We start from the raw sequence: 16,504 nt of genomic DNA on the forward strand, positions 1-16,504 counted from the left end.
AGTGCAGTTTTGGTGCAGTTTTTAAAGCCATAGTAGAATCTTTCCTATTTACACACCTGGTTGTGATTTCAAAAACTGCACCAAAACTGCTCTGTGTGAATACACCTTAAAGGAGTTATCCTTTAAGATCCTTGATAGAAAATCTGCAATAAAATTTGTAATTTTCACCAGTATTCGGGTGGAAGAGAGTTGCACATTATGGCACATATCTGTTTGCACAATTTTTTCCACTTTTCTTCTGCCCGTGCCACCTTTTTAAATAAGTGGGTGGGGATTATTTGAAAGGGGAGGGGCCACCCACACCCAAATTTATTATCATTTTTGTCCGAAATTCTAGTGAAAATCTTCGCCAGATCGTAGCTGGCGTAGATTTCGGTTTGTAGCGCATGAATAGCCAGAGATGCGTCTAATTTATCAAGAGGCGTGCAGATCTTAATAAATACGTTGCATCTTACTCAAGCGTGCTTCTATCTAAGATTGGCCTGTGGAACACTAGTCTTAGTCAATTTGGGCCATAGTATTTAGTGTTGAGAGATTACAGTAAAAGAGACATAAGAGTGGAGAAAGAGAGAGAATGTCTGTATGTATCCAAAAATCTATCCACGGTTTACTCTCACTATTGTTTCTACAAGTGACATTTATCATTAAGGTAAACAAGCGTAAAAATATTTAACCTTCAGAACGGCAAGCTCCGTCAGATATTTTTATGATTCAAGAGACAGTTCCTGTCACAGAAATCCAGCCGGGGAGAAGCTCAGTCTTTTCAGGCGCTGGCAGATAGATCTGATAGCTGTAAATCAGGTCCATACACTGGGATGGGTTTGATTTTGACACTTATAGTGAAGTGAGAGGCCGGAGCACCCATCTGGGCATCACCGATAGGGTGGAGGGCGTCAAGGCGTAAGGTAGATCATTCTGGGGAAAAGTAACAAGACCTGGGCAAAATTGGGCTTGTGAGGAAAGCTTATATAAAAGTACCGTAGTAGAATTCTCGTAGAAAGTCACACTAATTTATAAAGTTCTTTCAAAGTGGGATTGATTTTTATACATGGCTATGAATAAACACAGAGTCACACGCAGCGGACCGATGCTACATGTAGGGGACGGCAGTGTTCATACTACACCGCAGAGAACGGTTTTTGTGTATTTTATCTTTATTTTGTTGTTTTTTTTCATTCTTTGACACAGAGAAGAAAACCAATATCAAACATGTTGTAGAATGCATCAATTTACTGATAATTAGGGCTTGTCCACGCGTAACGGAATTGCGGACGGAAAATACGCAGCAGAATTCAGTAGCAGCAAAGTGGGTGAGATTCAACGAATCCCATCCACACGCTGCGTAAAATTTCAGAGCAGATATTGGACTGAAACTGCATCAACTGCAGTAAAAAACGCAGGAAGGGGCGCAGTTTTTCCTCAGCGGAATGTCTGCTAGTTAACTCCGTTACGTGTGGACAAAGTCTATGCAGGTCAAATGTGCAAGACATGTTAGACAGACTTTTCTTCCTTAAAGTGTACCTGTACTTTCATAAAACTCTTGATATGTCATAGTGACCTGTCAGAAGTTTTGATCTCTGGGTGTCCAAATACTAAGACCCCCTCCGATTGCTAATACTAAGCATCTGGAGCGCTCAGCAGGGCGCGGAGCCGCTTCATTTCTGATCAGCTCTGCTCGGCTTTTCGATCAGAGTGAGAGGTGTACAGAAGCAGACTTCCTATTGAACCTGTACACTGCTTGCTCGGCTTTCAAGGAAACAAGTCGGCTCAGCACTCACCAGACATGGACATGTATGGGGATGAACAATCAGCGTAATGACCGCTTGTCCCCACACATATCTGATCATTGCTTCATGTGAAAGGAGTAAAGGAGCACTGATCAATAATCTGCCTCGTTGATCGGCCCTCATTTGCACGACCCATATTAGGCCGTGTAAACAGACCCTTATGCCAGCTCAAGGCTGGAGTGGATGTGCACCAATATTCCACACCAAAAACTGAGACCTGTCTTTAATAAATTTGGTGCAACAAATTGTCATTTCAAGGATAAATAGTGGATAGACCGAGAGGTAAGAATATTTTTGTGCATTAGACAGCTAAATGTGTACAGGGCCTAAATATAAACAATAGACAGACAACCATAATGAAATTTCAGGGGGAAAAAAAAAAAAATCCTGTCCTCACTCACAGTACTTACAAGTATTATGGATTTTTGTCTTCATTTAGTGGTTGCCGATTTTGATGCCAGTATGCATTGTTTTCACCAACTAGAGGGGATTTAAGGAGGACTAAACAGAAGATGCAGCTACTACTCACACATTGGTACAATCAACTTTCATCTGTAAACAAAATAAAAACCTCCCTAAAAAAATCCAGAATATCCTATTCATGTTACAGACATTCAGGATCATGGTGCAGTTCATTCTACGCTGTAGAGAAGATCTCATCCCCTTGCTCAAGTGTAGGAAAGGTCAAAGGTGCAACAACAACAAAGACCCCTCTATACCATTCAGGGTATACAGAAAGCTTGGTGACCCCTTCAGAGGGCAATGTCATGGCTATGAGTGGTTGTTGCCCTACATTTATTACGCTGGGTTCATATGTTTATCAGTTGTGTCCTGCCAGTTGCTTTATGTCTCAGCAGGACACATCTGATGCCAAAGTTGTGTTCTCCGTGCACTGATCCAGAGTCCATAGCCTGACAGAAATACGATGTGACGGATGTCCGGTCTCACAATTCATGCATCGGATGGCAAAACTGTGTCCAAATTAAAGATTCCGTCATTTCTGTACCACGCCAGAGGGGGGAAAAGAAATAAAAATCTAATTCGCTGGACGTATCAAACACGAATGCGGTTTTCATTTTCATAGAGATGATCAGGACCACTTACTTGTAATAGTGTTCCCAGAGATTCCTATACCTCCCTTGTCCAGACATGTCAAAAACTGTGAATGACAAGCTAGAAAAAAGAAAGATCATAGAGTTAGTAGAACATATATAACAGTAGTCACTGCAATGTGCTGCCTGACATCTATACTACACAACACTCACCACTAAAAATATAGTGATACATCCAACACTGTATTTAATACACAAAATATGGTGGAATGTTCAAACTGTTCAGGGTATCACTGGTTGTGCACAGTATACGGCTATTTGGGATACGCCGTGGTTGCCTCATATGTACTCTCGAACAGATTTTGCTTTGTGGAAAGACCAAGGGGTTCGTAGAATGGGCCAGTTGTGGGATAATCAGGAGTTGAAGTTATTCTCATGTTTACAAACGGAGTTTGGTCTTCCTCATACCCAATTTTATAAATATCTGCAGGTTTGACATGCGTACGATGTGGAGCGTAGGTGTAACGCTGTCACAATAATGGATAATGTCCTGATAGGAGTTATTAGTAAGACCAGTCATACCTCTGGCCTTATATCCCATATAAGTCTTCTGATACAATTCCTTGATGACTCCCCTTCCATGTTGCGAAGTAAATGGGAAAGAGATCTTGGGGTCATGGAAGAGAGTCAGTGGGGAGATCTACTGTCGCGGTTTCCTAAACTCTCTATGAATGAGGCACATCGTATTTCTCATCTGTTTCTGGTACATCGGGTGTATAGAATGCCGGAATTTCTGACTAAAATTGGGGTCAGGGACTCCCCGACTGTCCTAGGTGTGGTGGAGTACCTGGTACGTTGATCCACATGATGTGGCAATGTGTGCAGCAGCGGCAGTTCTGGTCTGAGGTAGTGGACACGATCTCTTCTATCTATGCAGTGTCGGTAGATTTCACTCCGTTTGTATGTGTCCTGGGGTATGTGGAGGATATTTCTATTGCTGAGCATGTTAACCTGGCCGTTGCTCGTATGCTGTATGTGGCTAGGAAGCTTATTGCACAACATTGGCTGGATGACAGACCACCTACGCTATCGGAATTCTGCAACAAAGTCACGTGGTTAACACGTATGGAAATATAAATGTTAAGCCTACCTTTGATAAAATATGGTCTCCTTGGGTGGAAAGTAGGGGCCTGAGTTCATCGTAGGGGGTTGCGGCTGAGTTGCAGTCTAGCCTGTGATAGGTGGGTGGATAATATACGCGGCTTAGAGGAATATGGTCGGTTTTAGGGGGATTTTCTTACTTCTTTTTTGAAAATGACATAGATCTATAGATGGTATATTGCATATTTGATACGGATTTCTGTGCGGTTATTCTGTATTCATGCGCATGCATACTTTGAAAGGAGGGGGGTGTTTTATTTGTGTTGCAATACTGTATCGCAAAATGTTGTGTTTTTTTTTGCTGAAAATAAAAAATTACTTGATTTTAAAAAAAACAAAAAAAAAAAAAACAAACAAACAAACACATATATATATATATATATACCGTAGTAATACAACACGGGGCTCCAGAGCTTCACTACAATGGCTGCAAAATTAGCATTGGCAACAAACATTACAATACACAGTCAGTTGAGAGCAGAACAGCATTGTCCTCAGTAGGGTTACTGCAATCCTAAGGACAACTGAAAGTACAACTTTACTTGTGGTGTCATTTACTATTGTAGTAGCAGCGATGCAGATAGATGTATAGGAGAAAAGAAGGAAAGACTGCAGTAACCAGGTAAACAGGGCCAGATTTACACATAGGCACAGTAGGCTTGTGTCTATAGGCACCCTGGGGAAGGGTGGCTGCGGAAGGCAAAACGTACATATGAATATACTGAACGGAAGCGGTTTGTATGTATATTATGTGTATTTATATGTTAATACGCTGCTCACAATACTGTGTGAGTAAGAGGAGGACACCCAGGGAAGGCTGCAGGGGGTGCCTCATGTTGAGAAGCTGCCGCAGTGTTCTGCTTTATTATGTAAGTGCAAAGAAACTATTTGAAGCTACATGTGACGTAAGGTGTGGCCTACTTGATGGAGAGTCTAAGGTGCCAGACATTGCTTATAGGCTCCGGAGACGTAAATCCGATACTGCAGGTATATAATCCAAATTTTATGTTATGCGTCACCCCAGTGAAACTTTTTGGCTGTTCTGAATTTTAAATGAACATCCAATCATCGCACTTGGGGGACAAATAAAATTGACTTTTAATTGTATATCCAGATGCTACGGTCTTCTCTTCTATTTGGATTGTGTATTGAGGAATGGACAGAGTGTCGCTAGCACCGGGAACCCACAATATTTGGCCCGGTGCCCCGAATCTGTGGGTGAGCGCCACATTCAACTGTATCAGCGTCCTAAGGACACAGATACAGTTGAATGTGGCACTCGCCCAGTTGAATACTTAAGAGCGTGGGCAGGGAGACCACGGCTCTCTTACCCGTCATTTAGCATCATAGGCCACTTGGGCCTGTAACCCATGAGAATACAGTTGAACATTGCAGGATGGCACAATAAGGTGATCGCACAGGGCGGCGCAATAGCGTAATTGTGCCAGCCTGCACTAGGCCACAAACTGCTCAGGACACAGAGTGGTCTGTGGTACCCTATGTTTTGGGGCACTATTAGCACCCGGAGGACGCTTTATTACTAATGAAAGCGTGCTAGGCTAGCATTATTACTAATAGGGGTAGTAATACCAATTGGGGCTCTCTGGGTGAAGCTCTATTCCCAATGGGGGAACTCTGACACTGTTACTTTTGGGGTACTATGGAGGAGCACTATTACTATTGGGAAAACTGCCTGGCACAATATTATATTGGCTGGAAAAAGATTACATTTTTCTGGTTATTCAGTGGCATTATTATATTTAGCTTGGCACAATTATTTTTAGGGGCACTATGTGTGACATAAATTACTGTAGGGGGGACACTATTTGTATAATACTAATATTTCTGCTGTACAGTATTTAAGGGCACTGGACACCACAGCAGGCACAGTATTGGGAGTATATATAAATAAGGGTTTATGGCAGGGGCAAATGGCTTCAGTGCAGGACTGATGTGGGACAAACATTTATAAATACAGGTTCCAGGTCTCACTGTGCTAAATTTCATTATAAAGTAATATCTAAATATATATATATATATACATACACATACATACACACACACATACATACCGTATATCACTTTGGGCTTGTGCCCCTGATCTTTTAAGACGCTAGCATTGTCAGTGGAAATGGGTCTCTCTTCTGATGGATTTCAATCCTGGATATTCAGTTGATCGCAGTCCCACAGAAATAGCTGTTCTTTATAAAATGTGACTTTATATTTACCTGTACCCTGAAAATTTATATTTATATCAATTTGACTACCTTCCCGCCCCCTCTGTTAACAGACGGAGTGTGATATTAGACCACAGGATTTAAATGAGACGAGTAACTATCACTTGTGGCTTCCTAGCGGAGGAGAATTGCAGGAGACTTCGCAGCATTAAGCCAAGTCCCCCGGGGACTGATTATTTGGTGCGCTCTGCGTTGTCAGGTTCAGTCATCAGTGAAGATAAATGCTCACATGAACGCTGTTCATGGATAATAGGAGTTTATCACAGCCAGGGAGCACAACTCATGGCTGCAATAAAGACAAGTCTCTCCAGGTACGGATGTCATTGGGCTTCATTATTTTTTATCGCTTTGTCGCCAGTTTTCTGTCTTTTACCCTATACAAACATCACATTTTTAAAGCACTATTCATTAAGAGTTGGCTACTAGTTAACTATACGACTACAACAACACATTTTTGAACGTCTTTTTGTGGTAATTTTTTTGTTCCGGTTTTACGTGTTGTATATTAATACTTCACCGAAGCAGATGTGTTCCTGCCTTGTGTTTATTACCAAAATACTTAACAGTCTAACAAGACTTTTTACTGCCAGTGAGCCCCTCCGAGAGCTGGCATTCATGTATATCTGTAGCTGTAAATTAATATTTAACAACATATGAATTATCAGTGTGCCACCTGGGAGCCAATTCATTTTGTTGGCATCATTCAAGGATGTTGTTAGTTAATGGATCCGTATAGCATAGCAAACAAAAAGCCATCTCTAAATCATCGGGTCAAATAAGAACTGAAAGTGTAAAGGAGAACTCCACTTCCATCTACGGCATATGCTGATCATGAACAGATGAACGATACGGTCACAATATTATCCAGACAACATACTTAACGGGGTTTTCCCATAATCAATATTTACCACCCATAAACAGGATAGGTGATAAGTATCTGATCGGTGGAGGTGCAACTGCTGGGACCCCACCGAATACGAGAACGGGCTTACTTTGCCGTTCCTGGAAACCCCATATGAATGGAGCGGTAGTGCGAATGCTCGGCCACTGCTCCTTTCGTTTGTATGGGGCTGCCAAGCTCTATCTTCGGCAGCCCGATTAAAGGCTAAGACAGCTCCGGGACCCACAACTATGTCACCCGATGTGGCGGCTGTATCCAGGCGGAGAATCAGTGTAGAGGTGGCCGCAGCTCTTTCCATCGATTCCTATTGGAATTCCGTAAACATCCAAGCAAGCCAACCGGTGACCCCCCGTTCTGAAGAACCGCACCTATGACACGGAACACCCGCTTTCAGGACTACGCATTAGGGCTATAGAGAATACATGGAACAGTACCTGGCTGTCTTGAACTTTTCTATGCTGAATCCAATAGTTGGGACAATATCTTGTGTCTGAGCCTTAAAACAAAGGAAAGGTAGAAAGCAGATGTAAGAGTCTGTGCAGGATGTACCCAACAGGAGAAAACTATTCTGCTTACATCACATATAAATGTATAATATAGTAGTGTAAATAACATAGTATAAACAGCATTATATACTGGAGAACGCAGCACGTATATAAGGGAGTCACCAGTGAGAATTCTTAGTGTTGCTAGGTAACAGGTTTCAGAATCGGTTGCACTAAATTTCTGAAAAAGTGTATGAATGGGAGATTCCAAGTCAGTGCCGCGGCCCTTTTACTGTAGAGATTGGTGGAAGTCACAGGTCACGGACTTTGATGAAACTATGGACCGGGTTAAGTTCTGTGGTGGTCACGGGTTTCAGATCCTGTCTGACTTTTGTTTTTTTTAATCTTAATCTAACCTCAATGGATTGTTGGGAGATTGCAGCTCTGAAGCAAGCAGAATAGTGAATGTAGCTCTAGACTATTATGCCGGCTGTATCTCAAGATCAGTGCAAGATAACTAATGCTAAATATTTACAGAGTCACTCACCTTTTTATATAGATTCATTCTACACTGTGTAAAAACAAAGTCTTTTTGAAAAGGTCAAAAAGTTTCATAAATCCGTAAATGAGACACCTTCCCGAGTTTACAACTCCAATTTGCTGTGAATGTTTTTCCTTTGTTGAATGTTATTAGCGTTTGCTTACAGAGTAATTAGAGGCACTGCTGGGAAATTAGGGCATTTAAATGGTAAAACGAGAAACTTTATTTTACGGTCGGTGTCCCATGGGAGGACACAATCAGGAAATGTCTGCATCTCGTCACAGATTCTGGGCAGAGGTTACTTGTGTAGAGAAGATGGGGACGCCAGAAAACAGATTCTATCATGTCACCGGTCTCTGGAGGATTCATCATCAGTAGCGCACGGCCATACCAGCACCGCAAACAAGGCACCAAGATGCCAGGGATGACATTAACACAGCACACTCCTTTTTACTTTTATGCCCTGATAACTTCAAGCAGATTTCATTACTTTGTGCCCCGACATTTCTGCTATTAAATTGCTCTAATGCATTAAGGCAAGCGTCTAAACTTTTATTTCCTTGTAGTCGTACCCATTTTAGAAGAGGAGTAAGAGGGCAAATAGTCGCTTGATGCCGCTTTTCCCCCCGTAAGGATGGAGCTCAATTAAGAAGAATCTAACGCCATGTGGAGACTAGTCATGCCTCTGAAGAGATAAAGACCCCATGGTCACTTTAATGGACGGGTTCTATGCTACTTTAGATGGAGGAGGGAGCTGTAGGAGAGCGGATTATGGATTTCTATCGGAGATGAATTGGGTCGCCACGTCTGGGGTCTCGCTTTACCTGCTCTTCGCAATTGTTTTTAGATGGAGGGCCAGTTTTTTATTGGCCTGGGGAAGCTGTTTGGGTGGGCCTCGATGTATGTGGACCTTCCTGGTGGCTTCTGGTTTTAATTACAGGATCCTCGTGTATTTGTGGTGGAGGTAGGCCACAAATTTAGCCGGTGGCCTCAGCGGTGAACAAGATCAGATTGCACCCAGACAAGACCCAAAATGTTTAATAATGTATGGTGGGGAGATTACTGGGGGAGGAGGGGGTGGTGCATTTTTTTCAGTTCAGGGATTGCAGATTAGGGTTGTATAACAGAGTACACGTCGGGACAGAACAGCGTATAGGTTGCGCTGCCGCACCTTTCTAAACATCTATCTTGTATTTCAAAGTTGAAATCTGGGCATATTTTAATAAGTATTAAATAGCGTCATATGGTCATTTTAAATAGCGGGGCTGTTAATTCTTCCACTGGTCCTCCAAGTGTAAGTTTCCAAGGTGCTCTGTACACTATAGGTAAATGGCACCACAGGTAAGAACTACTGCTCCATATCACTGGGCTGGACTGGAGCGGTGCCCCTGAATGCACTCTCCACATTATACTGTAATATCTCATCTCAATTAGCTACTTCCCCATACTTTCTGGTCCAAATACAGGATGAAGTAGCTGGAGGGATATTGTGTGCCCAGTATCACGCAGCAGTAATTGTCATTGCCTGTGATGGCAAGAACCTATAGCGTACAGGGCAACACTTGCCAGGAGGCTCGGGAACAAAGCTCAACCCATCTGCTGCACAGTTAAAGGTTAAAGGGGTAATCTCTTCTTAGAATGTTATGTATTATCGCTAGGAAATCCCGAAACATTCTGATCAGTGGGGGGTCCGACCTTTGGTATCCCTACAAATCCCGAAAAAGGAAGAGACAAAAGTGGACGGGAGCAGCGCTGAGCAGGGAAAATCTGTGAAGGATTTGTAGCCCTCAACCAGTGCTGCAGCCCCTTCATTCTGAGGGTTAGTGGAGGTCCCGATAGCCGAGCATCACTTCCTTTATCGGGGAAAACCCCTTTTAAACTTTAGAATGTGTATTTCTAAGTACCACACGAACACTAGAAATGTAAAGGTCCAGTTAGGCCCTGTTCACATCTGCATTCGGGCATTTTTTTTGCAGAACTGGTTTCAGATATCATGATTTCAGGTAAGAATTTACATGGGAAACACCTTTCACCTGAATTTCTCATTCACTTTAAAGTGTTCAGAGGTCTTCTTACCTATAAATGATGGAACCGCACAATACGCAGCTCCCGAATATACTCTCTGTATTAGGGCTCGTTCATTTTTTTGTCAAACAAAAACAAAAATCTGCCTCAAAATTCCTTCAGGATATTGAGGCAGATTTTGAAATGCAAGTGTTTATTTTTTTTTTAGGCAGTTTGGTGGTTTTTTTTTACACTTATTTTTCAGGCGTTTTTTCTAATTAATCAAATTTAAAAAAATCGCGGGCAGTTTTTGGTCAAACATCACGTCAAAAAACGCTCCTAACGAACTAAGCGTTTTTATTCTGCCTTCTATCCATCCATTTCAATAGAGCTTTAGAGGCGCAAACCGCTCCAAGACAGGATATTACTTTTTTTTTTCTGCGAGCAGTCACAAAACACCCCGGAAAAAAACAAAAAAACATCTCTACCTCCTATTGAAATCAATGGAGGAAGATTTAGAGGGATTTTGGTGCGGATTTCGGCGGCAAGAGCAGCATGAAAAAACTCAAGTGTGAACTAGACCTAATAGTAGCCTATGGAGCTCAGGCTATAGGATGCCATAAACCGTTATAAAACAGAGAGTGTATCCTGATGAACAGCTGCAAGAGAACTGGGGACTTTGCTTTGCATACAGATGACCCCTCTTTGCCGCGGGTCTGATTCTGATACAGAGAATATATTTTGAGAACGCCATAAAAAAAAAACTCCAAAAAAAGTCAATGCCACATTTCATTAATGACCCGGCACAGGCAATAACGATTCATCGCAGAAATAAAGCGGACAAACAAAATGAGATAGAATATTACTAAACATCATTTCTTCTATTTTTGAATATTTGTCACACTTTTTCTTTCAGATCAAACTACTTTTAATCTAAGGCCCCATGCACACGAACGTGCTTTTGCAGCCGCAATTCCCCCGAAAATCCACGGGAGAATTGCGGCCCCATTCATTTCTATGGTGCCATGCACACGACCGTAGTTTTTACTACGCACCGCATAAAGAACGGACATCTTCTGCGGTCCGGGCTCATTAAAAATAATGGCCGCGGCCACGTGCATGGCCCGCGATTTGCGGGCGGCTTTGCGGCTGACAGTCCGTAGCCGGCCGACCCGAAAATCACGGCCGTGCACATGGCTACGGTCGTGTGCATGAGGCCTTAGACAAAGATGAACCCAAGTAAACACAAAATGCTGTTCAGCCCTATGTGAAAAAGGAATTGCCCCCTTTGCTTCTAAAATTAACCAGTTAACCAAATGCAATAGACAATTGGGTTAAATTCCACTAGCCACAGCCAGACCTGATTACTGACAGACCTGTTGAATCTAAACATAAATAGAACCTGTCTGGCAATGTGAAGACGGCTTGAAGGTCTAAAAAAGCAGCACACTGTGCCACGTTCTAAAGGGATTATAATACAGATGTCAAAGTCATTAAAATCTACCAGTCTGGAAAGGGTTACATAGCCATTCCTAAGGCTCTGGGACTCCAGAGAACCATTATCCACAAATAAAGAAAAATCAAAATAGTGGTGAACCTTCCCAGGAGTGGTCAGCCTACCAAAATTTCACGGGGGCCGGCAGCGTGAGGGTCCGACACGGGGGGCCGGCAGCGTGAGGGTCCGACACGGGGGGCCGGCAGCGTGAGCGTCCGACACGGGGGGCCGGCAGCGTGAGCGTCCGACACGGGGGGCCGGCAGCGTGAGCGTCCGACACGGGGGGCCGGCAGCGTGAGCGTCCGACACGGGGGGCCGGCAGCGTGAGCGTCCGACACGGGGGGCCGGCAGCGTGAGGGTCCGACACGGGGGGCCGGCAGCGTGAGGGTCCGACACGGGGGGCCGGCAGCGTGAGGGTCCGACACGGGGGGCCGGCAGCGTGAGGGTCCGACACGGGGGGCCGGCAGCGTGAGGGTCCGACACGAGGGGCCGGCAGCGTGAGGATCCGACACGAGGGGCCGGCAGCGTGAGGGTCTGACACGAGGGGCCGGCAGCGTGAGGGTCCGACTCGGAAAGGCTCAAAGGAAACAAAATTAAGATTAGAGATAATGTGGTAAGACCTTAAACAGGCAGTTCATGCTCGAAAACCCTCCAACGTAGTCAAATTAAAACAATTCTGCAAAGAGTGGCTCAAAATTCCTCCTCCGCGATGTAAAAGACTCCTCACAAGTCATCACAAACGGGTGCTTATAGTTATTAGGTTTAGGGGAAAAGCTGCATTGTGTTGTCTTTATCTTATATCGGAATTAGTTGAATGGTCGAAAACATTTAATGTGACAAATTAGAAAAAAAAAATCAAAGAAATCGGTTGAAGGGCAAACACTTTTCCACTGCACTGTATATAGAAATCCCGGGACTTACATTGGCAGGTTTAAGCTTGTTGATTATGGTGGTCTTACCACTGTTATCCAATCCCAGACACAAGACGTGAACTTCTTTCTTCTTAAGGCCCAGCCAGCCTGCCAGCCGGTCAAACAAACCCATGCTCCTCTCGCTGAACCTGGCATGAAGAAGTTACACAATAATGACCCAACATCAGACGTGAAACAAGGGAAACAGCCATGACAGATGCCAACAACATAAGCCTCTTATAATAAAGACCTCGAGCTTCTAATGAGCACTGACGGAAGGTGCCGGAGAGCTTCATATAATACGTGTAGAGACTTTATAATGTCGTCATGTCCTGTAAAAGAGCATTTCACTCCGCAAAATCCTTGAACTGTCCCCATATCAAGTGGTTAAAAATAGGGAAAGCTGGGGAGGACATGGCTGTCGTTGAAATTTCCAGAAGTTGTCACCCATCTTTCCCAGACTCCTGAATGAATGACTAGGCTGATCTTCACAGTGTTTATATGGAGGTGCCTTCGCTTGAATACAGTCACTGAAACCTCAGACAAAAACCACAGGGAACGAGGTAGCGCCCAGATATAGTTGGCAGGGACAGTGACCACACTGGGTATGTTAAGATACAGTGCGGTCAACTTAAAAGGGTTATTCCTAAATTAGACACACGCTTTATCCACAGTGCAAGCTATTTATGTCTAATAGATGCGCGTCTCAACCCTGGCACACACAACCATATGAAGAACAGGGGTTTTCCGACCCCCAATTCATGGGTGAGGCAACCGCTGGCTGCAAATTCCAGGCAGGGGACTAGTGGAGAGGGGCTCTCAATTCAGGGCTGCTCGGCTATTTCCGTATCTCCCACAGAACAGAATATAGATGGCCCCCGCTCTACTAGACCCCCGTCTGGAATCTGTGGCCAGTGGTGGCCTCACTAGCAAAACAGGGGTCGGTAATATGACATTGATTCAAAGGATAGGTCATTAGTATATGATCGGTGGGGGTCCGACACTCGGACCCCGCACCGATTAGCCGCCTCCGGATGTTATGCAGTGGTCGGTGCCATTAGCAGTTGGCTCCGGTCACATTATAGCGGCCGTGCTGCAGCTCTTCTCCTATTCAAGAGAATAGGGGCAGCGTGGCTGTTCTGCATCACGGCCGTTACGCAGTGTACGCAGCCATCTGCATCGGCACCGACCACTGCATAACATCCGGAGGCAGCTAATCAGTGCGGGGTCCGAGTGTCGGACCCCCACCGATCATACACTGATGATCTATACTGTGGATAGGTCATTATGAAAAATCGCCACGTGCCCATATAACAGCTTTAAAGGGTTAAGATAACAGAGGAGAAACTATTTCCATGTGTTTATGAGCCAGAAAATACATTTTGGAGGGACTTCCCCTTTAAGGATGAACATTCTAAACTGACACATCAGAACGTTCCATTATTGAACAAATATTGGGGGACATTCTGCAGTCACTACACTAGATCCTGTACTGGAGGGCAGTAATAATCTGACAGGGGTACAGGCTGCCATTGGTACGTGTACAGACTAACGGTGTAATAGACACACATAGCGCTTTACTGCACCGCCGTGACGCTAGCGTTTACTACGGTCACCAGTCCCATACCTTACAGTAATCCAACGTATAACCCCGAACCTGATGAACGGACGGACACAGCCTAGTATACACCGGAAGCGGCGGACTCCATCGTAACCCAGCAAACACTTTCCTGCCGCTCAAAATCACGCCCCCTCTCTCTTTCACAGCCAATAGCTGGTCTTATTAGAATCATCCAATGGCAGCGTCGCTCGCATTTATACTTAGCCATTGATGCGGTTGTCACCGGCTGCTCTATCCCTGCAGCAGTCACACAACATGCGATATTTCAGATGACGTTCATGCATGTTCAAAAGATTTCTAAGCAGATCTATTTTTTAAAAAGCAATGTTTTATCAACTTACTTTCATGAACGCATTCGGGGGAATATATCAACAGGTTTACGCCTGTTTTCTGGCGCAAGTTGCATATTTTGGGGCATACCATAGTTGCGCTATAATTTGCGACTACACCCCCATCGGACAAAAATAAATAAATATGTATGCTCACTGCTCCGATCCATTTAAGCGGTTACACATGCGCAGTTGTTTCAGTCTCCTTGGTTTGAGATTACCGGTGCCTCCGTGCATGCACAAATCCCGCTATTCGGTTCCCTATACAGCTAAAAGACTATGCTTCCGCAGTACAGTTTACACATGTTTTTGCTGCAAAATGCTGTGGTCCTACGATGCGTTTTTTGTCCGTGCATTTTTTTTTTACCGGTGAAGCATGTTAAATAAACGTGTTTCACCTGCAAAAAGTGCACTGACGAATAGTGCAGCGTAAAACCGCAATAGTGATCAAAAATTACTTGTCTAAAAATACCCTTAGGCCCCATGCACCAGAATGTTTTTTTGCGGCCGCAAATCTGCGGGTGAATTGCGGCCCTATTCATTTTAGTGGCCCCATGCACATGACCGTGGTTTCCATGGTCCTTGCACTGTCTAAGCTCATAAAAATGAATGCACGTGGCCATGGGTACGGCCCGCGGGTGACACTCCACGGCCGTCCGAGCCGCAGGTCATGCCCTTGCACACCACGGTCTTAGGCCTCATGCACACGAAGGTGTTTTTGCGGCCGCAATTCACCGGAAAATCTGCGGGTGAATTTCTGTCCCATTCATCTATATGGGTCCATGCACACGACCGTGGTTTCCAATTGTCCGTGCATGGCCCAGGTTCCTGGACCGAAAAAAGATAGGACATATCTTATTACGGCTGCAGTTTGCGGTCCAGACTCATTGAAATTAATGTGCACGGCCCGTGATTTGCGGGCGGCCCGTGCGTGACACTCTGCGGCCGTGAGTCGCAAATCATGGGCCGTGCACACTACGGCCTTAGGCTTAAATTGTAGCACTGGGGAATCGAGACCATGCGCAGTCCTCCCACATTGCTGGAGTGAACCAAGGATCACGGGGAGTTAAATATCACCAAAATTTTATGGCATTATATTAACCCCTTGGCGCCACATCCGATTTTAGTTTCTTCATTTTAATTTTTTCATCGTCACATTCAAAGAGCCATATCTTTTTTGAGGGCTTGTTTTTTGTACCATATAATGTATTGGAAAGCTGAAAATTTTTTGTACCATGGAATGGGAAAAAAACAGCAATTCGTCTATTGTTTTATGGGTATATATGTTTTTATAGCGTTCTTACACCATTTTTTATTTTGTTTTTAAACCAAAGCCAAAAGTAGTGGGAAGTATTAAACAAAGCACTCAAATCTTTTCCTTCCTGGCTTCTTTCACTTCTGGGTTGTGGCATTAGTTTTAGCGGAATGGTTGAAATTAAAAAAAGCGGACAGACTGACTGATGCCAGACTGAATGCAACGGAAGGTAAGGGCCTGTCCACGTTCGCTTTCCGTTCAGAGGTTTCCGTCCGGTGAACCCCGCAACGGAAAGTCAAACTGAAACCACAGCTTCCGTTTCAGTCACCATTGATATCAATGGTGACGGAAACATTGCTAATGGTTTCCGTTCGTCACCATTCTGGCCGGTTTCTGTCTTAACGACGGAATCAATAAAGCAGTCGACCATGGTATTTCTTCTGTCGAAAAATCGTAAACGTGATGGAACGGAGCCTGACCGCAACTGATGCAAAAATAAAACCCATTGAAATCAATGTTTTTTTTTACGGAAACGTTATGTTCAGTTCTTGTGGTACTCTGATGGATACGCTAGAACGGAAGCCACAACGCAGATGTGAACGCAGCTTTATACTGAACCAAAAACTGAATGTGTGATTCCAATCTAGCAGTTTTTATTGTAATTTATAAAAGCTGCATTTCTAAAATAATATCACCATATGATGCTTTAGTAATACCTCCCTCCA

At 44.1% G+C, this 16,504-nt stretch overlaps 1 protein-coding gene across 1 annotated transcript in view; it reads right to left on the bottom strand.

The window, feature by feature from the left end:
- Positions 1–14,322, bottom strand: part of ARL6 (ARF like GTPase 6) — a 57,768-nt gene extending 43,446 nt beyond the window's left edge. Inside the window, exons 1-4 of the mRNA XM_075850907.1 lie at positions 14,202–14,322; positions 12,585–12,723; positions 7,573–7,634; positions 2,892–2,960 (exon numbers count right to left, since the gene is read on the bottom strand). Of these exons, the coding sequence (XP_075707022.1) occupies positions 2,892–2,960; positions 7,573–7,634; positions 12,585–12,707 (254 nt within the window). The 5' untranslated portion in view covers positions 12,708–12,723; positions 14,202–14,322. The remainder of the gene's footprint in view (positions 1–2,891; positions 2,961–7,572; positions 7,635–12,584; positions 12,724–14,201) is intronic.
- Between the last annotated feature and the right edge of the window lie 2,182 nt (positions 14,323–16,504).

This window comes from Rhinoderma darwinii, chromosome 2 (genome assembly GCF_050947455.1).
Source record: "Rhinoderma darwinii isolate aRhiDar2 chromosome 2, aRhiDar2.hap1, whole genome shotgun sequence".
In the NCBI taxonomy this organism is placed as follows: Eukaryota; Metazoa; Chordata; class Amphibia; order Anura; family Rhinodermatidae; genus Rhinoderma; species Rhinoderma darwinii.